The sequence below is a fragment of the Trachypithecus francoisi genome, unplaced genomic scaffold (assembly GCF_009764315.1).
Source record: "Trachypithecus francoisi isolate TF-2019V2 unplaced genomic scaffold, Tfra_2.0 Lachesis_group5, whole genome shotgun sequence".
Taxonomy (NCBI): domain Eukaryota; kingdom Metazoa; phylum Chordata; class Mammalia; order Primates; family Cercopithecidae; genus Trachypithecus; species Trachypithecus francoisi.
In genome coordinates this window covers 104,264,592-104,292,317 of record NW_022681470.1, presented here as the reverse complement: position 1 = coordinate 104,292,317, position 27,726 = coordinate 104,264,592, and the positions used below count along the sequence as shown (strand labels likewise).

Below are 27,726 nucleotides of genomic sequence, written 5' to 3'. Positions count from 1 at the left end.
AGAACGGAGGGGGCGGCGGCGCGGCGGCTCACTCGGTGCCGCTGCCTGGGGGCTGTAGAGATCGCGCTGCTCCTGCTGGGGCCTGCCCACGCCAAGGACCTGCCTCTGTTGCCTCCTCTTCCATCGCCCAGGTGAGTCCACGATCCCCTATTCTAAAGGTGCGGGGATGTGACGGCAGCCCCAGTGAGCCGCGAGCTCTGCTCTGGCGGCGGTCCGCCCCCCGCAAGCGGTGCTCAGGTCTTTGTCCAGCCTGGTAGGGGGCAGGCGGACCCGAGGGAGCTGCGGACAGGTGCCGAGACCCGGTGCTCCTTTCCCCTCCTGCTCCCTCGAGGACCCCCGCCCCTGACACAGCGGTCCCAGAGGGCCAGAAGAGACGCTCCGAGAGGGAACTACAGCTTTCCAGAGACCTGGGGCTTGGCAAACTCCAGCGAGCTCCTGCTCCGCGCGTCTTGCGGGCTGCGCGCTGGCTGGGCGCAGGCAGGGCATCCGAAGAGTGTGTGATCTGCGTCTCCGCTCCTACCTGGATCAGACGACGTCCCCCGACGCCCCTGCCCCTCTTCCTGGCTTGCAGTCTCTCGGGCTCGTCCCGACGCTCCCGCTGGCGCGCACACCTCCGCCGGCCCGCGGAGTGCGAATTCGAATTCGGCGGTTTCACTAGGCGCAGTTGGAGACGCAGCGGTCCGGGGCTTGGATCTGGTTGGGGAGGGGAGGGGCGCTTCCTAGGCTCATTGCCAAGTCCTGGGTTTTAAGGAGAAGGGCAGAGATCCTTAAGTTTAATGCACTCACACTCGACTGTGGACACCAAGAGCAGCAAAGGGATCCAAGCCAGTGCTTGTGCGCTGCGCGTCTCTCGGAAACTTCTCGGGAATGCGGTGTCTGTGAAACCTGCTTCCTCCCCTTTTGAAAATGAAACTTGCTTACTGCGTAGGTGAAAAGCCACGGCGAGAGGGTCGACTCGGACGGATAGCGGTGCGGCTGCCCCGGGAGGTGTCGCAGTTCGGGGACTCCCTTCGCACTGGTCGCGAGGCAGGAGGGAGCAGGGTGGGAGGCGAGTCTCAGAGGAGGGTGACTTACCTGAAGAATACAGGTTGGTAGCCTGCACACCTGAACTCAACGCCGGCGGGCGAGAAAACCAAGCAGCGCTACCTCCAAGTAAGGGCGTTCCCCTGGAGAAATGAATGCCTGGCGAGCTTCTGGAGAACCCACTGTTAGGGCTGGACCCTGCGGGAGGGATAGTGTCAGCTGCCTTCCCCTTCGCCCTTTTTTTTGTCCGGAGGTAGGCGTTTGTAGGGCTCTAATGAGTTCCCTGGCTTAATTAAGTCGGGGCCTGCTTCCTTTTTAACATTTGTTTTCTTACGGAGATATAAAGTGCATACAAATGAAGTGCTTAAAAGCGCTTATAGTAAGAAAGCTTTTATAAATACTATGTGCATAATTATTCCTATTGTGACAACTTGGTCTTCAGGTTACTTTGTAGGTGGGTTAGGAGACTGAACCAGCCCAGGAAATAAAGTTAGGGTGATTAGATCCTCCCAAAGTACACTCCTGGCTGGCTCAGCTGCCCTCTGCCTGCAGGAAGGAGGGTGACCGTTGTGGGCGACAGCAACCTTTCAACGTGAGTAACTTGGCAAGGAAGTGAGGCAGGAAGTAAGTTGGGCAGCCGCAAGAGTGGTAGGAGAGCTTACCCAGAATTTTACTGTCTTAAATCCCCAAGGGTATCATTGAGGGTGTGAGACCAGCCACGTTAGGCCCTGCAGTGTTAAAGGGGGAGGGGGATGGGGAGTAAAGAATGCTGACTTTTCTCTGGGCTTTTAGGGAAACCTCTGAGCTGGGCTGCAGGGGTTCTGTCCTTTGACATTGTTGTTTGTGAAGATGGAAAATGATCTCTGGAGTCAAGCTTAGTTTATTTCAGATAACAAACTTTTTCTCTTAAGGTATACCCATAGCTTTAGAGTACATATATTTCCAATAAAGAGTTTTGAGGAAGATTTTGGTATATTGTATATAATTGTTCAGGTAGCTATGCGGGGCGGCGCGTGGGGGGGCGGGTGTGCTCCCGTAACAAAAAAAAAAAAAAAAAAAAAACTCTGCCAGGAGGCCTCTAAATTGTTACCAAAACAAAGGTCCCTAATTTCATAAGCAACTTTAGTGAGCACATAGAATTAACAGCCATATTCCTTATGCTGTTTTTTCCACAATACCTACCTTGTATCCAGGGATTAAATTCATGTAACTCTGAAGGAAAGGATTTGGCTCTTGGCCTGCTTGGCAGGGTGAGCATGACTTAGTTGTGCACCTGTGGCTGTCTCTACCTGGTTTCTTCTGTTCTACTGTGAGCACAGGTAGGCACCGAAATCTCCTGAGTTCCAGAGGCCCGTCCCCACTCAGCCCTATCTCCCCATAGTGCACACATTCAGCCCACATCCTCCTGTGTTCAAGGCCAGGGCAGATCATTCACATCTTGCACTGCCGGTCAAACAACAGAATTCCTCATATTTCTGAAAGTCCAAGGAACAGCGCAGCAGTAAAGATAAAAGTGGACGGTAGTGCACGTGTTTTCACAGTACCATTAACCAGACACATTTGATAGAAAATTTAAAAACTTCATTAAAAAACTTGTTTTTACTGCTAAAGTACACAGGACCCTGTCTTCATCTTTTGTCTCCGATCAATATTGTGTTCGTGGAATTACCTACTAAAGAATGGCAACCAAAGGCTCTCAGTGGATGAGTTGAACCTTTTTTTTTTTTTTTTTTTGTATTACCGAGAGAAGTCGTGGAAGCCCAAAACTAGTTTCATGAGTTAAGCTAAACTTGTGTTTTGGGATTTCTTGGTTTCACACCTGTCTCTGCGTGTATCTGCTATTTTGTGTGCATGTGTGTGTGTTTAGGAGTTAAGGAGTAATGTGGAATGTGAGGTTACTTGGAATAAAACATTACTTGGGTTAGATAAGGTCTGTTGCTTTTTGTGTTGTCATGGAGGTAAACAAGGTACTGTAGGAAAATGCTTCTTGCCATCTTGATGTCTTGACTATAGCACAGTAAATTGGCAAAAATTGTATTATAATGAAGCAGACACCTCTGTGTTTAAAGAAATGTTCATGTGTTTAAAGCTGCTTGAGTACATTAGTACTGCTGATTTCTTGTGACGTTTTCAGGCGGTAAGATCTCTCAAACGTTTTTACGCTTTCATTGTAGGCCTCATAAAGAAGCTTACATTTGGAATTCAAATAGTTTAGAGGAAGCATCTTTATATAGCTCACCTAGGTAAGGAAACCTGAAGAATTGTTTAGAATTAATAGATTTTGTACAGCTGGCCCCTACAGTCTGTTCTAGAACTGTTTGAAAACTTCTTGGAACAACAGGAAAAAAAATATGAAAAAAAAAATTGCTGATGTTAAGCAACTCTCTCCATGTAGGATGTTTTTTAGTTTCGGAGCTTGAGACTAAAGTCTTGGAGTCTTGGTCACAAAACTGCATGGAGTGTTGTTTATTTCTTGGATAACCGTGATTGAGTCAGTAAGTAGTTAAGTGCTTCCTAGGCAGTAGTTAGTGCCAGGTGCTGCGGACGCCAAGGCAATGGTGTTTGGAAATGCCTCTGGAAGAGCTCTGGATGCAGGAGGAGCTGGGCTGGCTTTATCACACAGTCGAGGCCCTCCGATTTCTCTCATTAGTCTCAGCCACTGGCATATGAGCGCTGGAAAGCGGGATCTGTGCTCACTGCTGACTCCCCAGTGCCTGCTTGTAGAGCTGGCCTGGCACACAGAAGGTGTTCTGTCATTTGGATACATGTTCAGTTGGCAGGTTGCAGAGAGGGAGGTGTACTTGAAGTGGGTGTTCTCCTGGTGGACTGAGGCAGGCAGGCCAATGGCTGTGTCCTTTTAAATAGAGGCCACAGGGGTATAGGTTTGGAGCTGAGGGGCAGTGACTAGCTAATTGACCAACAGCTGAAACTCCTCAAGCTGAGCTCCAGACCCACTCCCTTAAGCACTTCCCATCCTTCCCACCCTCCCTGACACCAGCCTCACATGGCTCACTCAGCCTTTTCTCTCTGTTCACTCAGTTGCTAGTTCTGCTGATTCTTTCTCTTTTTTATTGTTTCCCACTGTCATCACTGACCTGGTTTAGGGGCCCGTAGACAGCAACTTGATGAGGGCAGTAAGTGAGTCCACCTCCTCTGCCTCTGGCTAGTTCTACAGTCTGTGCATTTGGAACTCCATCCAAGCGCACAGGGACTGCCTGCACCTCTGGAAGCTGAGCCTCCTCTTCAAGACCGTGCCTTTCTGACTCTTTATTCTTGACCGCCCCCATGGCAGAGTCTCCCTAGCTGCCCTTCTTTGCCTCACAGAACAGATACTCATATCTGCACAAAGGAATGCTACTCCTTTCTCACCAAACGTTGAATCCAGCTTCAGGCCCTTCCCACGGGCTTCTGACTGAACTTATCCCATCTGAGGACCCGCTCATTTCATACCTCGCTTCATTAATACTTTTGTTATTGTTGTTGTTTGTTTGTTTTTTTGAGATGGAGTCTCTATCGCCAGGCTGGAGTACAGTGGCACGATCTCTGCTCACTGCAACCTCTACCTCGTGGGTTCAAGCGATTCTCCTGCCTCAGCCTCCCGAGTAGCTGGGACTATAGGTGCACGCCACCACACCCAGCTAATTTTTTGTATTTTTAGTAGAGATGGGGTTTCACCATGTTGGCCATGATGGTCTTGATCTCTTGACCTTGTGATCTGCCTGTCTCAGCCTCTCAAAGTGCTGGGATTACAGGTGTGAGCCACCGCATCCGGCCAATACTTTCTTATAGTTCTGCCTTCTACCTTCTTTTCTAGTTCTTAAATTTTATCTTTGATTGGGTAAGCATGAAGTCCCATACTGTTACCATACTTAGCCTCCTATAAAAACATTTTGAGAAGAAAATTATCCATGAACCTGCCCACACCCTCTTACGTTGCCGTAAGTGTCTCTCAACTTGTTTAGCCCTTACGAAGATAGAAGAGGTAATCCTCCACCTTGCCTGGCTGCCTGCCCCTGATCCCCAAACACACTCTATCCATCACTGCCCTCTGCTCGTCGTAGTTAGAGATGGGCATTAGGATCTCCACAGCTAGCCAGTGCTGTATGGACTTGGGCAGTTTCAATTGCCATTCCTGTGGAATAACTGCAGCGCAGCAGTAGCAGAAAGAGGACTGATCCAGAAGCAGAGATGACGCATACTCATCGAGTGCCTGATACATGTCTAGAGGCTTGCTTACAGCTAGCTCAGCTAGAGCTAGCACTGCTGCTATCTCCTGTGCCCAGGCTGTTTGTCATCTTTTTTACCTCCTCTGCTTCTGAGGCTGACTTTAGCTGTGGGGAGACCTGGGCTCTGGTCCTGGCAGAGCCTTTACCTCTTCAGCCTTCAGCTTCTTCATTATAATAAGAACAATAAATTAGATTAGTGCTTTCCAGTAAAAATATGAGAGACACTATTAACTTCCTAGTAGTCGCATTAAAGAGTAGAAGTAGGTGAAATTTGGCCAGGGGCAGTGACTCACACCTGTCATCTCAGGACTTTGGGAGGCTGAGGCAGGTGATCCCTTGAGTCCAGGAGTTCAAGACCAGCCTGTATGACACAGCAAGACCCTATCTATATAAAAAAAAAATTTTTTTTTAATTAGCTGAGTGTGGTGACCACATGCCTGTGGTCCCAGCTACTCAGGAGGCAGAGGCAGGAGAATTGCTTGAGCCCAGGAGGTCAAGGCTGCAGTGAGCTGTGATCGAACCACTGCACTCCAGCCTTGGCAATAGGGTGAGACCCTGTGTCCAAGAAAAGTGAAATTCATTTTAGTAAGTGTATTTAATCTACCATATCAAATTTCATCATTTCAGTATGTAGTCAATATAAAAAATGTAAATGAGACAGTTTACATTCCTGTTACCACATCCTTGATATCCGGTGTGTGTTTTTGCGCTTATAGCGGTGCCTACTGTATTGGGCAGCATAAGTCTAGACCATCAGCAAAAATGTTTCACTCTCAAGTTCTGATTCTGCATGTGTGGTAGGCAAGAGTTAACAACCCAAAGTTATGGAAGGAGAGTATGAAGCAGGATATAAGCTCCACAGGGCCAAGGATCTTTGTCTCTTTCTTCCCAGGGTATCACAAGCTCCTGGAGCAGTGCTCAAAACACAGTGGGCATGCACATTTTTGAAAGAGTGAAAGGAAAGTCGGTTATGCTAACTTACGGACATTCATTCACCCTGTGCGTCAGACTTGACGCTAAAACACGTGGTGTTGGATTCCTAGCCCAGTGTCCATTCTCTTGTTTTTTATAGTTTCTTAGAGAATAATAATAAGGCAATAGAATTTCAAGGAACTGCTGATAAAATCTTCTGAGACTGGCAGGGGACCAGGACTCAGTTTATCAACAATTAAAATTTGAGTGAAATTGCAAGAGGAAATAACATTCGAGTCAAAGGTGTTTGAGCTGTCTAGTGACAGCACATTAATTACTTGATAAATGCTAAACATGGGCTGCTGCTGTGCGCAGTACCTGGATGCCCGGAACCTGCAACTTGAATGCCAACTCCTAAGGGAAGGACCCGTGCAAAACCCAAACCTGGACGGAACTGTGCACGTCATTAGCATCTGCTCTGAAATGGAGGTCAGCTCACACTTAGACACGTGTGAACGGGGTATGTTTATGGTCTAACGTATGATAAGGGTGGCATTTGAGAAACTTAGAGTTGCTTGTCCCTTTCCTGATAAGGCCCAGCCAGGGAAGCTGCTAGTGATTAGACAGGACTTTTAACTGACTGAGGTCTTCCTTTTGGACAACTGTTTAAAGCTGTAGGCTGGAGAGTTAGATGGTAAAGTAGCCCGTGAAAGCAGCCTTTGATGAAACCCCGAGGGACGCTGTCAGCTCTTAAACCCTGTGGATTGCGTGTAAACTGAGTCATTCTTAGAGTAAGCAGTCTCCTCCATAGGAATCATCTCATTTTTCTCAAGTCTAGGCAATCTCTAGAACAGAAAGGCAGGCTCTCTTTGGGGAGCTCTTTAAATGAATTCAGACCAGTAACACCTTTGATTTAGAAAGAAGCAGTTGATGGTGGGAAGGTAGTTACCAAGTAGCAACAAGGATTATTTCCATTTCAAGTTGTGTGTGTAGCACTTCATGCTGACACCTTGGAAAAAAATCAAGGCTTTTATGCCCAGCTTCCATCTAAAGATGTCTGTGTTCTGACCTTGTTAATATTTCCATTTGCAACCACGTCAGAGTATTCCTTTCAACACTTGAACTTGTGTGGCATCCCCTGTTGTAATATCTAGGCCAGTGTTTTGATTCTGTTTGCTATTTTGCGGCCACAGCGTTGGTTCTTCCAGCGTTATCTCTCCATCCACACTTGCTTAAGCATCCTATTTGCAAAGGTGGGAAAGAGCTTTCCGTTTGGAGTTGTCATTGGTGGGTGTCTGTGGACGGAGCCCAGTGATAACCATTCAGACTGTGTATTGGCTTCTCACTTCTCAGTGAGAAGTGAGAATTTATGGAGGCCCCTTAGACAGCCGAGATCACAGCCTGGTTCTATGGCCTGCCTGGGTTTCAGTCCAGGGCTGCTTTCCACAGCTCATGTGGGAATCTAACCAAATTTTTTGACTCTAGTAAACATCATTGGTAAATGGCTGGAGGACGATGATAACCTTGAGAAAACAGAATGAGACTCTGGCTGGATGTGATGGAGCTGAGAGTGAGAAAAGACCAATTGTGGGGTTTGTTGTGTCACTGACTTAGAAATGTTTTCTCTGGGCACAGCTTTGTGGCCTGGGGCAGTTATTTCTTTGAACTCAGGTAGAATGTGTTGCGGGCATTTAAGTGGGCAACTGTAAAAATAAAGTCTTGGAAAAATAGTGAGCATAGGATATATTTTATTGGCCTTTTAAAAAGTAAAGCATTATTTTATCTGGTTTTATTGCTTCAGGCCATTCATAATCTAAGGTCCTTTTCCATGTACATGAAACACTCTAGTGTCTGTTATCTGTAACTTTCATGTGTTTGGGGCTGTGGAGGAGTCTCCAGAATGTGGGCCCCTCCCTTACTGGGGGGTCAGGCCCTAAGGGAGGAGCTGGCAGACAAAAGGCTTCCTCAGACTGCCTCCAAACCCTTCCTAGATAACTTCTGGCCTTCGTCCCCCAAGGAATTCAAGGAGTAAGGGAGGATTATTTTCTTCAGAAGGCCATATCCATGTTGACCCTGGTTTTTCTCCTTTCTGCCCAATTATCTGCTGCTGCACATGCCAAGCAAAATGACCAAGGTCCTTGGTCATTCAAAAATCCTGGCTCTTTTCTTATGAGTGAAAGAATCTCAAGGGTCAAACTACATGCGGGTGGGGGAAGTGACAGTGTCCGCTCTCAGGTTCAGCATTCATGAGGTCCTGTGTAGGTTCCAGACTTTCTGCTTTCAGTTTTGTTCCAGCTCTCCTTCCTGGGCTGGCCCTTTAAGTCCTGGTCACTTTCTGCAAATTTATCAACCATTTCTCTGTAGCTCCAGTTGGGTTATTGGCGTCTTTTATCTGAGAAGGTTACCATCTTGACTGTAGCTAGTGTCCTGTTCTGTTGCTTCATCAGCCTATCAACACTCTGATCTCCCAGCCATCAGAGCGAGTCTCAGTAGTTGTTCCTTTATTCCACGAGCAAAGCCGCATGCCTTTGTTTTCTGGATCAGGATCAGCCCATTCCTGATAATCTCCCTCCTGTGCCATCAGTTTTTCCTCTTGTTACTAGTTCAGCAAGGTGATTGTCCCAGCACCTTCCACTCTTGGGTTCTCTCTCTCTTCTGGACTTGGTTTCTCTAAAACCACTGCTCTGCAACGTAGCCCGCATCTTGGAGCGCCCTGGGAAGTTAGGATCCTAAACCTTCCTCTCCCAGCCATTGTTCCTTTAAAACAAATAGTAGCATAACAATTAGCATTTCTACACTTAATCACTTTCAGTTCTGGTAGCTCCAACCTGGAGTTTCTGTGCTAACAGTTGTTAGATACTTCAGTTCTAAATGCTTCTCCGTTGCTTTCAGAATTTGCCATGTGGCCTTACCTCACTCAGGTGGCCTTAGTGGTCTAGTCAAACTTCTTTTCTAGAATCTTATTTTAAAAAAATCTTTATACCTTCCTTCCTTTTCTTTCTACTTATTGTCATTTCCTTCCTCTGACCACCTAAGCGCAACCAGCTCTTCTTCAAGCTCCCTGCCCCACCAAACCTATCCACCTTTTCGGAAGACTCTTAAATTCCTTTTCTGCTACTCACCAGCAGTGCATCCTTGGACAGTTTACAATTTGCACATCCTCTGTGTTCTCCAGTTTTCCCATCTGTAAGTGGGGGAGTAGGGGGAATGGTATCTTTTATAGGGTTGTTATAGGAATCAAATGATTGATCCAGATAGAGCCGTGAAAGCACTGTTTTACTGCCTATTTGTGATGTTGTAAAATAGTTTGGTGGCTCATTAGGGTACCCAGCTAAACATCTAGTCACTTTTGGCGTCCCATGGCCGTGGCTGTGGCTGCCGCTATATGAAGAGCCCTTGGAGGGCTCTGCATGTATTAACACCTGCCAGAGAAAAGGATGTGGGCAGAACTAAACGTTTATATTATGAAACAATTGATGTGCTCCCCTACTGAGAAGTGGGATTTCCCACACACTGTGGCAATATATTATCTTCCTTGGTGTCTCTGGCCAGGTTGGGGGGAGCACCTCTAAGCCACCTGGCATCTTTCGCTTAACTGGAATCTGCACAAAAGGAGAGAGTAAAGACTGACTCCAGCTTTTTGTTATCTTCAGTGCGTATGGTGGGGATGGGGCAGTGGAAAGATTAGGTGTCACAGTTACACAGTAAACAGAAGGTTGCTCTGTCCTTTTTTGTTAGGACCAATAACGTCTGTTTTAGAAAGGATTACTTTAGTGGCTTTGAGAACTGGTGATCCCAGTGCACATGTGGGTTGTGACATGTGCTTGTCACTCTGTGTCCACCTCCCATCCACCATGGCAGACCTTGAGCTTGGTGGGAAGGAGTCACCAATTCCCAGACTAACTAGTCTTGCAGTTGAGGACCTGGGGTCAATTCACTTAATCTTTTCTGAACCTTATTACTTAATTTGTGAAAAAGGGACAGTTGTAGCTTCCTTAGAGTGCCTATGAGGATTAGATGGGAATTGGTGTGAAGTGGCTCATACTGAGTACTATTCCATTTGCTTTGACACACACCTCTACACCCTTCATTTCACAAGTGACTAAGAAATAGTCTCAGAGTTGTGGTTCTCATTCACTCTTGCTAAGGGAAGAAATGGGATAGGATAGTATGAAGTATATTGCCACCACTTTTACTTCTGCTTAAATTCTCCAGGTTTTCATATATAATGGAATGGTCTCTTTTTGTCTAAAGTGTCCTCTTGTACACGGCGGAGCGGTTTGTGTGGAAGATGTGTGGGAAGAGCCACAGGTGCACGGGTCCCCTGTTGGCCAGGAGCCAGGGCCCACAGGTGTCTTTGTTCTGTGTACACACTTCTCTTGGAGTCTGCCACCAGGCTTGGTCCATTGCCCAAGATTCCAGCTGTTACCCTGGTTTAGAAAGTTTTACTGGGAAAAACCACACATTTGAGGTAACATCCAGAAACTGTGAAAGAGAATTTGTTACCAAAGGAATGCTGAAATGTGTTTGATTTTCTTTTGTATTCATAAACCCTCAGGAGGGTCAGAAGAAGGTAATGCTTAGTTGCCTCTGGACTGCTGAAAGCCCTCAATAGCTGAGAGCCTTAGTTCAAGCCTGAGCATTTTCCTGAAATTTTCTAGACAATCATTTCTATAGCTTTCATGTTAAAGATCACAGACCTAGACTTAAGATATATCCAGTCCTTAACTTGATAGATGTATGTCTCCACACATACCAAGAACCTTGTGGACAGTTTCTATGTCTAATGCCAGGCACAAAATAAGAATTAGTGTTGCTTTGACCAAAGACCTGCGTGCAAATGTTATAAATGCTCACAGTTACCTCCCCTCCAGCTTGTGCACCTGCCTCTCCTGCTCGCCCACCTTGGGTTCCTCACCCTTTCATCGTGTTTCTGCAGTTCACTGTCTAGTCCAGAGATCTAGATAAGCTATGAAGCAGGACTAGAAATAGCTTTTTCTCCCCCCTCTATTTAATGCTCAAACGTAGGTTTTCAGACCAATCTGCGTTGAGCAGCTCTGTCCTGAGCAATGGGAAATGATTAGACATCAAACTTTTTCTCAGGGACCTTGGTTTAACCTTCTGGCCTAGTTTGTCTTTTCATTTTTTGCTGCTGTCTCTGCAAACCTCTTCCCCCCCCCGCCCCCCGCCACCTTCAGTGTGTGTATTCTACCTTTACTGCAGTCAGATAACAGAAGAAAAGGGAGTTCAAAGTACCTGAGATAGTTGGTCATCTTGAATTGTCAAAAACAAAACCCGAATTCTCAAATCTGTAGGAACAAATTATGGTTTCCACCTTTCCCCATTTCTACTGTGCAAATACAATTAATCTGTTTCTCAAAAAGTAAAAGGGAAATCAAACACTGTAGTTTGAATTTACTAGGCTGCAAATTAATTTGTTCTCTATTTTGTTAATTCTGCTAACTAGAATTTGCCTTTAACCAGGGCCTTTCATGAATTGGGAATGTGTGTTCCACGTGATTCTTTTATGTGGGGATTATATCAGTGTTGATTTAACGTGGTTAATTAAAACTAAAAACTGTTGGACTAAGCACTGATGTGTTATCTAAACATTGAGGGCCTATGACTTGGATTTATTCTAGTAATACCAGTGTTTGTCTAAGTAACTTAAAAATGTACTTTTGGTATTTGAAATTGTTTGGATGAGTGAGGGACAATGAAGAATCCCTTTCTAATAGGCACAAATGATTTATTTTATGCTCTTCTAATGAGCTAAGCACTCAGCCTAAATTTGTGTCTCCAGTGGCTTAAACTCCTCTCTGTGTAAATCATGGTAAATTGAGAAAGTGAAAAACTCCACCATGGACTTGGCATTCATCATGTCCCACACTATGCTTTTATACAGACTTTCTCCCCCAGAATTTAACTCCAGTATTCATATATGGATGAGAAGAAGTTGGCATGGAAGATGCTAACCACAGGCATAACGTATTTCTGAAAAAAGTGTTTGTTAAAGTTTTTGCAACTGTAGCCAGTAACCAACTTAACAGTATCACAAGGGTAGCTCCATGTTTGAAATGAGAAATAGCAATTCTGTGAAACTGAAAAAAAAAATTTCTTTTGGTTAACAAACATTGAATGAGATGAGAGGAGATGGCTTTGCATGATTTAGAGAGTTTGAGGGTTTTTTAAATGAGCATCTTTTAAAAAGGATGAGTAGAAACTTGACAGAAAGGCATTCTAAAGAAAAAAGTCTCTCTTCCCCTGTTCATCCGCTTATCTGTAGAGATCAACATTTATGTCTTGGAGATGAAGCCTCCAAGTGTATTTAATTTTGGCACATGGATGTGGGAATGCGGAATGTAGAGGGGAGGAGGGGAGGAAAATGGGAACTGAAGAAGTTAAATAAGGCAACAGATGAATAGAAAGCTCCTAAGGGAGAAGCTTTAGGACATGGATCATAAGGTTTTAATTTTTCTTCAACTAATACATACATAGATTCCAAATTCAAAGGGTACAAAATAAGTTTTCCTCTTCTAACTTTGAATCTACTTCTCCCAAACTAGAAGAAGTATTTGGTACCGGCGATAACTACTACCTGTGTATGTTTCCAGAGACTTTATATGCATGCGTAAGCATAGACTTTAACAGTTTTGCTATTAACTTGTTTTTCTATTAATGAGTCTTGATGAGCATTTCACAGTCATACAGAAAGAACAGCCATCTTGAATTGTCATCTTGAATTGTCAAAAACAAACCCTGAATACTTAAATCTGTAGGAACAACTGCATGCATTTCTATGTTGTTTTATAAACACATCAGATCATTTAGCCATCTTCTATTGGTGAATACTTATAGCTTTATAAATAATTCTCCAATGAATATTTTGTGTATACTTGCAAATATACCGAGGATAAAATTCAAAGTAGAAGTAGAATCCCTATGTCAAAGAGTATATCTCCTTAAAATTAAGTGTCTTATGTCCAGAGACAGCCCACAAGCAGTATACTAGTCTGATTCCCACACATCAGACTTACTGATCTTCGCCCATTTGATAGATAAAAATGATACGTTGAGGTTTTAATCTGCCTGTCTCTTAAATAAGGTTGTGACTCTATTATGTGTTTGAGATGTAGTTTGTGTCTTTTGTGTCTTATCTATTGGGGTTCTTCTGGTATTTTTGATTTGTTGAAGCTCCTTATTCATTAAGGAAATGAGTACTTTGCCTAATGTTACAAATATTTTTCCGACTTTTGCCTTCTGACTTTATGGTGTTTTTGAATTATATAGTCAAATATAGCCATTTTTGAGGCTTTTAGGTTTTACGTGACTTATAAAAAAAAAAAACAAACTACCCACTGTGTGTAAGTATATATAAACGCATTTCCACCTCAGTACTCTTAGAGTTTCATGCTTTTACATTCAGTCTTTGATCTGTCCAATCTAGATCTTAGTTTGGCATGAAATAGGGAACACCTTTTATTTTTTTTCTTTTTGATAATTTAGATAACCATCCAGATGTTTTTCTTCACTTTACTATTCTAAAATACCTCCTTTAATTATATACTAAATCCCTTTACATATCTGATTTTATTTCTAGATTTAAAAAATTTTGTTCCATTGATTTGTCTTTTTGGGCCAATTAACATGCCATTTCAATTATTGTGGTTTTGTGATATCTGTTACAGGCTAGTATGTATCATTCCTATTTTTCACAATATTTTCTGGCTATTTCTGCCTCTCCTACCATATGAACCTTACAAATTCTGTCTAAAACAAATTCTAACTTTGAGTCTACTAGAAGTTCACATACTTTAAAATATATGAAAATTCTCAACCCGGTGTACTTCCCCCCACCAAAAAAAAAGGTTCATAGTTTCCAGACTATCACCAGTCTCAGATGTCCCTCCTCTAATGTTCAGAACCACAGTTCTAGCGTAGGCGTAGTCCTGACTTTAATCCTACAAGTCATCTTTTTGAACAACTCCTTAAAAAAAAGACTTGAGTCAGAATGTATTCCTACAGTTATTCTCCTCTGTAACATTATTGAGGTTCTGGCTGGAGATTTAAAAAAAATTGTTGCTTGTGTCTCAAGTACTGATTGCATTACAGCCTCTGGTTGCCGTGTGACTTCTCCTGCCTGTGTCATAAAGATGAGCCTTGAAAGCATAACAGGTGATTGACAGTAGCAAGTGAGTTGTATTTCTTTAGGTAGACCAACATATCTGAAATCTATAAAACCCATGCCACCAAATCATAGTCTAGCTGTGGTCACAGTAAAGCCAGTACCATAACTTTCTGTAATTATTTGAACTTAATTGTGTAGCTCAGGGTTCCCCACCCCCCAGACCACGGGGCAGTACCAGTCCATGGCCTGTTAGGAACTGGGCAGCGCAGCAGGAGATGAGTGGCAGGTGAGCGAGCATTACCACCGCAGTTCTGCCTCCTGTCAGATCAGCAGCACCTTAGATGCTCATGGGAGTGTGAACCCTAATATGAACTGAGCATGTGAGGGATCTAGGTTGTGCCCACCTAATGAGACTCTAATGCCTGATGATCTGAGGGTGAAACAGGAACAGGTTCATGCTGCAAGTCTCAACCCCCCCTTCCACATCCATGAAAAAGTTGTCTTCCACAAAACTGGTCCCTGATACCAAAAAGGTTGGGGACAACTGGTGTGGCACATACAGTGGACACAAATGTACTGTGTGCTAATCATGGGAGACCACAAAGAACTGCTAAGTGTTTAAAGGATATGGCAAAAAGAGAAATCTGCTATCTCAAATCTGCCTTGAAACCAAATACCAGTCACAGTAAACATTATTCATCACAGATTTTGCTCGGGATCCATAACCTAGGAGTGCTTTGTAAGATGATCTAGATAGCCTAGGACTTTTTAATGCTGTTCAGAGATACTTTGTCTTCCCCTCCACGAGTACTCTGTAGCAAGCAATAGAGCACTCATCCCCAGACAGGTCCTGCAGATCCTGCTGTGATCACATACTCAGCCCACTGCTTTCTGCCTCTTGGCCCCAACCAAGAGCTCATGTTCTCTTTCTGTTGGCTTGTGTCCCCTCTCTATAAGTGAACTCTGTGGCCTTCCTGTTCACCCCAACCAGGGACACCCTTTCTTCTACTTTTATATTACATTTTATTTCTACTACTAGAGTTGTCTATACCACACACTGCCTCATATTAATACCTCATATTTTCACTACCTTCTTGATGGAAGAGCCTGAAGAGCTCATCTTCATGTACCTAGCAATGCCCTGACAACCAAGTAACAATCATAGGGGATCCCTGGCACTGTTGCAAGGCCAGAAATCCATGTTGGAACCCTAGGAGAATGCATGCCGATGTGTATTCAGACACAGCAGCTTCCAAACAATGAAACTGCAGAAGTCATTGGGATGGGTTTTGTGTGTGTCTAGCAAGTCAGAAAGGCGGAGGGGGTGGGAAAACTGTTCCCAGTGAAATCTGAGGACAGCACCTTGACTCTTTGTTGTGGGTTTTACATCCATCTAGCAAATATTCAACTTGTGGCTCTACAGGCACCTTGACATTTTAATATATGAGTATTTGCTTGTATATATTAGGATTTCCAGGGATCTGTTGTGTTTTATTTTTTGATAAGTATAACGTAGCTGAAAATTACTTGGGAAATTTTGTGGTCCTAGCAGATGAAGTGGTGTTTTTCTCCTAGTACTCAGTGCCAACTTTATTCTCCTCGGTTAGCTTTAAGGTACTATTTATTTTTCCAAGTCCACTTAAAGGTACACACTGCCCTGAGGAAGTTGGCTATGTCCTGTGTCAGGCATCCTTCCTAGGAAGAGTGGTTCCACGACATAGGTGACCTAACCTTTTGTTGACTAGAAATTTCGTCATAAAAACAACTCCTTGCTTCTACCCTAGATAATGAGTACTTGTTAGGACAGACTTCTCCTGTAAATGAAAGGGACATGAGAATTTTGCTAAAGGAACGTGCTTTATTCCAGTAGAAGGGGTTGGACTCCCACTTATTGGTGAGATGGTAGCCCAGAGTTGAGAATCCATCTACTTGTGGAGTGAAGGAAGTCGTGTGTGTGTGTGTGTGTGTGTGTGTGTGTGTATTGTATATTCTGTGTGTGAGTGTTGTAGCCTAGGTGTCAAACAGGTTGAGATGTGGTTAGGGAGCCAGAAAGCTGGAGAAGTAACTAATTCTTCTGTGGTCCTATATGGTTTGCTAACATTCTGTTTTCAGCACATTCGAAACACACCCTGTCTCAGCACACTCCACCCTCACCCAGAAAAAACAAGCAAAACAACAAAACCCCAAACAAAACAAAACTATGAAGTAATCTAAAGTAATATGGAATGAGTTTGTGTGTTTTTGTCCTTCACTGCGGAGTCACTGTTTTTTACGTATTTAACTCATTGAGTCCTCACAGCAACACTGAGCAGTAAGTGCTGTTTATCACCATTTTATAGGAAGATGTTCAGAGAATAAATAATGACTTCATTGAGCGGCTTTGCCATGTAGAAGCGAATCCTAACTCTGTTTCTCACCCCTCACTTTCAGTTTCCCCAGCCAGAACATCCCCCAAAGATGGCAGAGGAGAGCAGCTGTACCAGGGACTGCATGTCCTTCAGCGTGCTCAACTGGGATCAGGTTAGCCGGCTGCACGAGGTCCTAACTGAGGTTGTACCTATCCACGGACGAGGCAACTTTCCAACCTTGGAGATAACTCTGAAGGACATTGTCCAGACCGTCCGCAGTCGGCTGGAAGAGGCAGGCATCAAAGTGCAGGACGTCCGGCTGAATGGCTCTGCAGCTGGCCACGTTTTGGTCAAAGACAATGGCTTGGGCTGCAAAGACCTGGACCTAATCTTCCATGTGGCTCTTCCAACAGAGGCAGAATTTCAGCTGGTTAGAGATGTGGTTCTGTGTTCCCTTCTGAACTTCCTGCCAGAGGGTGTGAACAAGCTCAAAATCAGTCCAGTCACTCTGAAGGAGGCATATGTGCAGAAGCTAGTGAAGGTTTGCACGGACACTGACCGCTGGAGCCTGATCTCCCTCTCCAACAAGAATGGGAAGAACGTGGAGCTGAAGTTTGTCGACTCCATTCGGCGTCAGTTTGAGTTCAGTGTGGACTCTTTCCAAATCATCCTGGATTCTTTGCTTTTCTTCTATGACTGTTCTAATAACCCCATCTCTGAGCACTTCCACCCCACCGTGATTGGGGAGAGCATGTACGGGGACTTTGAGGAAGCTTTTGACCATCTGCAGAACAGACTGATTGCCACCAAGAACCCAGAAGAAATCAGAGGCGGGGGACTTCTCAAGTACAGCAACCTTCTCGTACGGGACTTCAGGCCCACGAACCAGGAAGAAATCAAAACTCTAGAGCGCTACATGTGCTCCAGATTCTTCATCGACTTCCCGGACATCCTTGAACAGCAGAGGAAGTTGGAGACCTACCTTCAAAACCACTTTGCTGAAGAAGAGAGAAGCAAGTACGACTACCTCATGATCCTTCGCAGGGTGGTGAACGAGAGCACCGTGTGTCTCATGGGGCATGAACGCAGGCAGACCCTGAACCTCATCTCCCTCCTGGCCTTGCGTGTGCTGGCGGAACAAAACATCATCCCCAATGCAACCAATGTCACCTGTTACTACCAGCCGGCTCCTTATGTCAGTGATGGCAACTTCAGCAACTACTACGTTGCCCATCCTCCAGTTACCTACAGCCAGCCTTACCCTACCTGGCTGCCCTGTAACTAACCTTGAGACCTGAGGGTTTCCACAATGGCAACCCCAATAGGGCTAGGGCTCTCAGGTAGGGGAGCCTCCTTCTAGATGTAGGTGTTTGGCTTTTAAAGGGGAACTCAGCTCTGATTCTGCTTTTTTTTGTGTGTGTGTGTACCCATTGGAATGGGTCTACAGTGTATCATGAGCCAACCCTAAAAGGACCCATATTACAGTGCCATGTTGGAAAATGCTACAGGAAGCATGACCTAGCCACATCTTTCCAAGATAGACACTAACATGTCACGTCCCAACGTTAGCATGTGGGGATTGAGCTCTGTGCAGTAATCGACATTGGGAGAATTTGGGCAGCGTGTGAGAAGTGCTAAGCTACTTGTTTTCTCACTTGAGCCTGAGTAGGCTGCGTTGGCCCTCACTTGGGATTCTCAGCAGTTACGTGAAAGTTGTGCTGATAATCTCTTCTCTTGTATCAATTTTTAGTCAGGCAGAAAATGGTAAACACGAGGGTGCTCTTGTGACTTAATTTTTGTTCAAGGGACTGAATTGCTTATGTTTGTTCCCTGTCAGCAGAGCAGAGAATGTCATTCATCAATAAACCAAAGCCAATAGCTGGAGAATTGAGATCTGGTTGAAAGTGGTTTATGGTTTACATGCTGTACTATCCTGAGGAATTGCGAGATATTGCTGAGGGAAAAAAAAATGACCTTTTCTTGAAATGTAACTTGAAAACAAAATAAAATGTAGAACATAATGTTTAATTAGAATTGTGGTGGTGGTAGTGGAAGGGGATAATTGTAAATAGGAAACGTGAATGTTCATTTTTTTCTTTAAAGAATTCTTATTAAATGACTCCCAGCCTTTTTTTTTTTTTTTTCTTTTTTCCTCATCAGCTCTTTCATGGCTGGCTTTTGTTTTATTCTTCCTAAGACTAAGGATTGTGCTGAGTCCAGAGTCATTGTGGTAACTGACGTGAGGGTCTTCCCATGTTTTAATTGGAAACCCATTTTGGTCACATTCCAAGTATGACACAGCTGTTCTTCTGGAGTACTTTGGCTATTTTTTGTTTTTGTTCTTTTTGTTTTTTTTTCAAAAATAGTAACTTCCTTCTCCAGGTGTGTTTGACAGCAACTCAATTCAGGAATTTCAGTAGAACTGAGTGACCTGTGGAACTGCTTTAGAATCTAACCTGCTGTCTTCGTGCTGTGTGTGAAGGGGAAGGTAGGGGGTTAGCATTAAGTTTGGCCTTGTGTGCATTGGAGCTACCAAGGCACTTTGAAATCATTCCAGTATATTTGGGAAGAATTGAGTGAATGAGAATGCTCTTTCTTATTCTGGTAGATTTGAATTGTTTATATTCTGCACTTTAGAAGGAAAACAGTGTTAATCTCTAGTCGAAAGAAAGCTTAGTAAATGAGAGAGTTCTAGGCTACTGTGGCTTTTTCCAGTAGATTTAGATGAGATTATGTGTTTTGAAATGTTGTGTGGGGTCCCTTAGCATTACTTTAGGGCAGAGACACTCAATATTGCCAGCCAGCTTGGGTTCTAAAGTGATTTAATCCAATTCATGCTCCTGAATTTTTGTTTTTTTCCCCTTCCTTTGGCTATAAAAACCCAAAGCCCGGAGTGATTGTTTTCTCCTTGCTTTAAGCAATGAAGTTATCCTAATGCAAAAGAGCTTAGTAGAAAATGAGTGGTTTACCTTTTTCTAAAAGTATATTTTCAAGTGTATTCTGGAATGTGATATCTTGGTCCTCTTAAAAGCAGATCAGACATGACTGAAACTCAAGGCTTAGCTGGTATCTATGTTGTGCTGCATTAGGTGACTAGAAGCTGCTGCTTAGTGTAATCAGCTCCTGTTTTGCTGCGAGCCTTAGTTATATTTGAATTCGGCGGCTTTGAGTCAAGGCCGGTTCTAATTGAGGGGACCCAGGGTGCTTCAGTGTTAAGAGTGGGGTGATGAAGAGTGAACCCCAATGAAGAATGATCCCAACTTGAAAACTATCTGGTCATTCATGACCTTAAAAAGCTGCCGTTGTGGTCAAATGGCATGTGTTTGCACAAAAATGACAGATGTGTTTCACCAAAGCTTTGAAATGGGATGAAGCCGCCAACAGAAGCACTTGCCTAACAGAAATCAGTATTTCTTCTACCTAGAAGGTTTGGGGACCAGAGTAATGAGGCACCAGATGGAGATAAGATCTGCATCAAGTAATTACATTTCCAGTTTGTCCTTGGGGTTCTTTCTGCTTTTTTTTTTTTTCCCTGTCTGGTGATAGTCCTCTTCTGAGGATGAGAGGAGGCACAGAAGTTGCAAGAAAGACCCAGTCCCCAGTCTTTGCCACCATTGCACCATGGTAGCCTCAGAGTCCCTTCACCTGACCTTTTTAGTCAGCTCAGATCTTTTTGTAGTTTGAGAATAGACATGTGTTCAAGAGCTATCAGGGTTAAAAGCTTCACTGACCAAAGCTGTACTTTTAAAACACAACCGCTGGGCTAGTGATGTCTCCACTTGCTCTATGAGCCTTTTGCCAGCCTCAGAATAGGCGAGGTTACCTTGAATTTCAGATCCCTGGAAATTCTAGCTGAAACCTGCCTTTCCTAATGCTCACAGAAGCACCAGGTACCCTGAACTTATACTGAGTCCAGCGGTTCCTATTTTGTGTGTGTGTGTATGTGTGTGTGTGTTGAGTAACATGAAACTTGGCAGTAGCAGAGGGCACTGAAGTTCACATGCAAGTTCTGATCTAAATTTAAGCAGTCTCTTGTTTGTTTCGGGACTCTGGTTTGACTGTTTTCTGATGGTTTCGGCATGTCTGCAGCCTGTTCTAGCCTGCTGCTTAGAGTCAGGTTGAGCATCAGTGAGATGAAGACAGTACCTTTTCCTCTCACATTGGCAGAATGGCACGCACTGGATGCCTGACCTTGAGCTCTAGTCTCCCAGTTAAATCTTACCTTGGCAGTAACACACTATTCCTCATTCAATAATTTCAATGCTGAAACTGAGCTCGATTACTAATGCCTTCCAGTCAGAGTTCCTGATGGGATGCCTATGGGATGTGGTATGGCCCACACCTGTGGGAACTGGCAGATGGGGTGAGTTGGGTAAGAAAGATGATGCTTAGTTCCTGATAGATGCTACAGATGTAGTTTGGCATTTCAGTTTTTTCCAGTTTGATTTTTCACTGGGATTTCACTTCATTCCAGTTTGAGTCACAGCGAGCTGTGTATGAACTTGTGTTTTGTGGTGACACGTTAATAATCAAATTGCTAAAGTCCTGAATCTGCTTATTCTTCAGCTTCACCTCTCCACTAACCCCTCACCCTTATGGTACGTTAGGATTTTAACTAGTACTGCTTTGTTGACTTTGGGAAATGGTGCCACTCAAAAGCCTCAAAAGCAGCTTCCTAACTTTAGGAATAACTCCTTTGTAGTTTACTTTCTGGTACTGGTTGGTGCCTTGTATTGGGATACAGCTATATTCTTAGCTCAGATGTCCTCTTTTAGAGAGCAAAGTAGTTATCCAATGGTGAGAAGAGACCCTGATACTCATGGAGGCCATTCCTTCCTGCATGTCGGACCAGGGCTCTGTGTCAGGGAAAACCTTCTGGGTGGATTCTGTAACAATCTGGTTTCCAAGGTTAGATTCACATCCCTAATCCTGCAGAGACTAGAATTTCACAACTCACTTTGGAACATACTCGAATTCAACCAGTTAAAATCAGAGGACCAAGTCGTGGGGCCAGGGGGCGGTGTTGAGGAGAGGTATTTTTAAAGATCTGGCAACTTTTCAGGATTGTTTGTTGAGAACTCTAAGGTGAAGATCAGGAAAGAAAAGACTGTGTGTGTGTGTGTGTGTGTAGTTCAAGTGCCTAAATCTTGCTTACCTATCACTTTTTAAAAAATAATTGAAGTGTAAGCTAAATAAAATGCTTGGAGTTTTGCCTGGGCTTAGTGAGAGTTGGCGCAAATTCTCGTGTGTGTGCATAGGAAGGTGAGATGACCATCTACTAAAGAGGAAGTAGCTAAATACAGATCTGTGGGTGTTTTTAAAAAAAACTCAACCTATCTGGTATTTTATTTTAATGGATAAAAATGTAATTTTCCTAAGGTAGCAACTTATTTCCAAATTAATATAGATGAAAAATAGATACCCATTAGACTAAATTGAAAGCTTTTTGTTCTATATTTGCATAGCCTTTGAAATATTAATTTCTTAGCAGTGCCTAGGAGGTCTGGGGTTTCCTCTTTGGTAGTAGTCACTAACCTTACTTGATGCAGATAAAATCACTTGTCAATGCCAAATGTGTTAGAACTTGATAAAGCTTTGAGTTTGAGAAATAAAAGTATATTTAACATTTAAATAAAACTTGTCATTTATGCTCATTGATTTGTTTCTCCTCAATGATGAATTTATTTTACATTTCAGGAAACATATTGAATAGAGATAGGAAGCTGTCAACATCAGCCTTGGATACTTCTCTGAAGGACAGATGCTTTATTTGGGGGGAGGGTTGTGTGGTTACCTTGGAGACCACAAATCCCTTAATATTTGGGCTCTTTTTCAAGGAGCCCAGCTAACATAAACTAGTCTTGGTTGTTGACCACAGCCTTCCAGCTAATACCCACGGCAGGTGGAGTCTTGCAGTCTGCCTTTGCTGGCACCTTGTTTAATTCAGTCCCCTTAGCTTCTAGCCCACTTCAACAACAGCAAAGAAAACAACTTCAGCCGTATATGTACGACTGTAGTTTCTTCACATTTTTAAAGAAGTATAGAAGTGAACAAGTGATACTTGGAGTGATTGATCGATATTTGAAGGGTATAAAGAGATGCTGTAGACTTTGGTTAGCAACCTTCCTCCTCATTCCTTTGATGTAATTCACAACCACCCCTGCCCACCCCAAGTCCTGCCCCTTCCGTGGCCTCCCTTGTGTGGAATTTCTTTGAACTTCTATGGCATTCTCCTAATTGTCCTCATTAAACTTATGTATTTGGTTGTGTAAAATCCTTCATCCCCTTGCCTCCACCTGTCCCTGCTCCTCCTCAAACCTTTCAGCCTAGGATGCACATGCTCTGGAGTCTGGTATGAGTCCTTTGGCATGTTTACTCAGTAAGTAACCCTTGCTCCTCTTAAGCCCTGACTGCCAGCTCACACTATCCATGTTGCCTCTTCACTCCTCCCTTCATTCTGCCCATCCACATCCGTGATGTCAGTGACCTCTTTAGCTTTATGATGGACTACATCTGTTCTAGTCATCTACTCACATCATTTAGACACTGTCTGGATCCAGAACTGTTCATGAAGGCTGGAGTGACATTCTTCTCTTTTCACTACAAGAATTGGGATCATTGAAGAGCAGTTTTCTGATCTTACGTTTGCCCATCAGCCATCCCCAGGATCTTCTTCCTCCTCATTTTTACTGTGCATGCCTTCTGAAATGTTCCTTGACTCTGCCCTCTTGGTTGTCTTCAGTTCTTGCTTGGGCTATTTCATGAGTCTTGTCTCTATTTTTCTTGACTCTTTCAAGGGCTCTTTCTAAAACAGATGTGCCTGGGCCCCTCCCATACATTAAAACCTGTGTAAGACCCTACTGTACAGGAGCAGATGTCTGGAGCCCTTTACAGCTAGCTAGTCCCAGTCTACCTTCCTATCCTTTGACCTACTCTACTAAGCTGGCCTCCTTGGAGTTCTGGAGCACATAGCTGCTTCTGTGCACCTGACCCCAGCAGGCTTCTAAAATCTCAGCTAACCGTCACCCCCATCCTCACCTCCTCTGGCTTGCCAGGCTCTACGTCTGCCACCTCCCCCTTCTTACTCTTTCTATTCGTATTCTTACTGGGTTGCATCAGCTCTTCACCCACATTGTGAACACCTGCATGCTTTATTCTCTGCCCACTTTTCATGTAACTGGCATAGATTTGGTGCTTCAAATGTTGAACTGGATGGGTTTTTCCCTGAAGGACTTGTCCTTGGGCCACTAACCACTTAGAGGCTGAATCCTGGATGTTTACCTGAATGTGTTGTAATGCCTCATTTTGGTGCCAGAAACCATTTCAATCCCAGACATTGTCCAGACCAATATTTATACGCAGGACAACTTGTGTGGGATGTGCTGGTGCTCAGCTTCCTGGAATGAGTCGTCATGTCCTGGACACTAACACAATTGAACACAAGCTCTTGGCCCCTGAGCAAGGTCAGTACTAAGGGTTGCAGTCTTGACACTCAGCGGTATTATTTCAAACTCCCCACCCACCCAGTCCTCCTGGCAGACCTACCCTTCTGGTGTTTTAGTAGAATTCCTCTCATGCCATTTCCAAGTGTTCATTCCTTAGCCTTGGAATGAAGCTCCCGTCGTTGCCACCCGGGACCTCTAGGGTTCCAGAAGTACACTTCTAAATGAGAGGGGATTCTTTTTCTCCTTCACTGTCCGAGTAGTCGCCTGGGCGAGATAGTAATGTACATGGTTGTAATCTGGGGTTAGTGTCAGCTGGAAGATGCTGAGAGCATTAACAGGACTTGTGGGGGTTTCCCACATGAACTCTGAGCCGCCAGAACCTCAGTGTGATGGTGCCACTCTGCCACCTTACCTTGGCATGGAGCTTCATCCTCTCCAGAGGCCTTCAGCTCCGTATGCACTTATGGCAGGTAGAGTCAGAGGCAAGTCAGGGGTGGTGCCCAGACTGGGTTGAGTGGTCTACCCCTGCCCCCTGCCTAAAAGCTGAGTCAAGTGACTTCCTGTCTGAAGTGATGGCATTGGAGCTGGGGCCACAGTGCTGGTTTCCTGCTTCCTGGCCCTATGCCTTCTGCAACACAGGACTGTGTCCTTCCCTGGGGATAAGTGCTACCTAAAAGCATGTGCTGCCCTGGCGATGAACCACTCCTCAGACCCTGACTGTCATCACTCTCTCAAGCAGGTTTCTGTCAGTGCTGCCCAGAATCCAGGGAGCTGGAACACATTAGGAGGCTTGGTTTCATACTGTTCCTCACCCAGCTCAGAGCTACCCAGGCTACCTGTTCTGGCCATGACTGGATCCCAACTCGGGGCATTTTCACCACAGCAGGCCATCCCAGGGCCACCTTTTACTTAGAAAGTTTCTGAAAATGAGAAGTGTCCCTCAGGGAAAGGCATGAGAAGCTGGAGTTGCCGCCTTTCTTTCGGATTCTTCCCTGGGAAAAAGGTATCCAAGGCTGTAGTGTTCAGGAGAGAGAGAGATGGAGACAGGCAGCACCACAGCAACTTCGGCCAGACTGTTTTCAACCATTTCAATCCATCCCTTCCATATGGATAGTGCATGAGGTTTTGCTCAAGAGGCCTGTTGGGAACTAAACCCATGAGAAAACAGAATGCCAACTCCTTGCTTTAGACGAAGGCTTTCGGTTGACCAAGTACACAATGCATATACGTAGCTTGCAGGCCTCAGAAACATGGGCTTGGTAGCAGTCTTTCCACTGTACACAGGAGCCAGAGGCTCAGTGTGCTTCTGAGTTGCCCAAGGTTACGTATCTTGTAAGAGACAGAGGCCGTGCACAAAGATTTGGCAAAGCCTAGTTCCCCCACTATTACAACCCTGAAACACTCTGTAAACCATAAATCGCCCTGCAAATATTAATTTTTATGTCACCCCCTCTCAAGGGCCTAAGAGGTGTTGAGTTGCTTGGTAATAGATCCGTTTCCACTTATCCAGGAAAGGAATTCCTTGGACAAACCAGCTTTCCTCAGACAACCCTCCCTTTGTGAATCAGGTGTGGGGGGATCCCATTGCAGGCTCATTAACATGTTTGGGGAATGCTCATGGAGCACCAGGTCCCGTGCTAGGCATTAGCATTTAATCTTCCAACAACTCTCAGATAGGATGATTAGGTTTACAGGTGAGGAATTCTAAATGTCATACAGCTGCCACCGCCAGCACCTGGCTCTGGGGTGTCTGACTCTGGGGCTCCAGCTCTCAGTTCTTTCACAGTATGCTATTTTGTCTTTGTCCTGTATTTTACAGGGTGGCACATGGAAGAGGCACAGGAGAGCAAATATCCTGCCTTCCGATAGAAGCCTTTGAAGAGAAATGAGGACAAAGCCACTGATTAAATTGATTCGTTAAAATTGAAAATTAAGCCAACTGATGAAGTTAAAATAGGGTGGCTATTGTGATTGGCATGACGTTTTAAATTAGAATTGAAATGGAAACAGCATCACAGTTTCCCCCACGCCTTATCCAGGCAGCCGTGTACTCTGGGGGTATTTAAACTACCTGCAGGCTGGAGAGGAGGGTGGGGGAGTGCAGGAGGGCTTTTGCAGAACTTGGGAAACCAGCTCACCTGCAATGCTGAAACAATGAAACCAAGAAGGGAGGCGACTCAGAAAACTAATAGCACAACCCCAAGCAGTTCCTGGAGTCAAACACCTGTGGGTTTTCATGCACTAAATATAGTGGAAGTTGGGTCATCTTATCCTTAAATAAACACTACAGGTAGCAGAGACTTTTTTGAAAAGAATCTTTACATTGGCTCAGGTAAGCGGGAGCCTGGGAGAAGCAGCGCTTGGGTGGCTGTGAATGGTCTGCGGTAGCCTCTGGTCCTCACATCCCCTGCTATCTCAGGATCCCACACAAAACATTCCTTTCTGTTTTTCTCCCTGCTTTTAAGTCAACTGCATGTACCTCGTTGTCCCTGTGCCCTTCATCCCCTCCCCCTACCGTGAGAGATCAGTTTCCTTGGCCTTCACCTGATCTGACCAGGGACAGCAGGAGAGGCATCCCCTCTCTCTCTAGCTCTGGCAAAAGAGGCAGATTTTCAGCAGGCTTATTTTCCATCCTACTTTAGATATTACTGAAAGGAAATGAACTCTTCTTTGACTTTGGCTTTTGAATTTTGGATGCTGCTGAATCGGGCACAGTCCCTACTTTAGGAAACGTTAAACCAGAGGCTTGTGGCCAGGTTTCTGGCTTGTTGTTTGAGTGGCAGTTTGGTGCCCAGTAGGGTTCAAGGGATTCAAAGTGAGGAGCCCTTTACAGAGAGGCAGTGGGGCAGAAGAGCTGGACCTTTGGAGCTGGAGACTCCAGCTCAGCTGCTCCTCTGCTCCCCTAGTGATTGCATAAACCGCTCCAAGCCCAGTGTCCTTGTGGGAACAATGCAGGTGATGATGATGCCGGTTTTGGGGTTCCTAAGAATTAGGAAAGCCAGGTATTTTTTAATAAAGCTCCAAGCCCAGTACCAGGTGCCCATAGACAGTATCTATTACTTGATATCCTCTGTTCTAGAGGAGTTTACAGTCTGCTTGGGGAGTTAAGAAAAATGTCTAAGGGGTATTTAAATCATTAACATATGTGTGCCGCAGATTCTTTGGTTCTGCTGGACATCAGGAAGTAAAAACACTGACTACAATTTATTAATACCTACAGAGGCCAGTTAAGGGCATGCTACACACTTTCACGATGCTCGTGACAGCCCTGCCAGCTAAGGACGGTAGTCTCTCCCCCTACTCCACCCGCTACTTAACGGAAGAGAAACTAAGGCTCAGAGAGGTTGAGCAACATGCCACAGCCTGCACAGCTGCCTGGGCTGGCAGTTTCACACCTGGCGCCAAGATAGCGTGGACCGTGTCCAGCTGCTGGGCTGGGAGCCTAGGGCACCAGCCAGTGCTCTGTCCTGGCTGACTGCCCCGATGCCCGTTGGCCTGTGGGTTGCAATATCATCATAATTCCTACTAAGCAACCCATTAGCCTCACTCTCAAGGTACTGCCAACTCACCGAAGTTCCCCAGAACTTCAGACCCACTTCCCCCACTCGTCTGCTGAGGGTAAGCAGAGAATGAAAGGTACTGCT

The 27,726-nt window shown here is 44.7% G+C and overlaps 1 protein-coding gene across 3 annotated transcripts; it reads left to right on the top strand.

Moving 5' to 3' along the window:
• Positions 1-15: 15 nt before the first annotated feature.
• Positions 16-22,274, top strand: TENT5C (terminal nucleotidyltransferase 5C). 3 transcript variants are annotated; one of them, XM_033196428.1, is made up of 3 exons: positions 39-131; positions 15,924-16,010; positions 16,720-22,274. In XM_033196428.1, exon 3 carries the CDS (start codon positions 16,747-16,749, stop codon positions 17,920-17,922), a length of 1,176 nt encoding a protein of 391 aa, XP_033052319.1. In that variant the 5' UTR covers positions 39-131; positions 15,924-16,010; positions 16,720-16,746; the 3' UTR covers positions 17,923-22,274. The 3 variants fall into 3 exon arrangements, with proteins under 3 accessions (XP_033052321.1, XP_033052319.1, XP_033052320.1); XM_033196429.1 differs by lacking the exon at positions 15,924-16,010 and adding an exon at positions 3,198-3,266 and having other exon boundaries at positions 51-131; XM_033196430.1 differs by lacking the exon at positions 15,924-16,010 and having other exon boundaries at positions 16-131; positions 16,720-22,269.
• Positions 22,275-27,726: the final 5,452 nt, after the last annotated feature.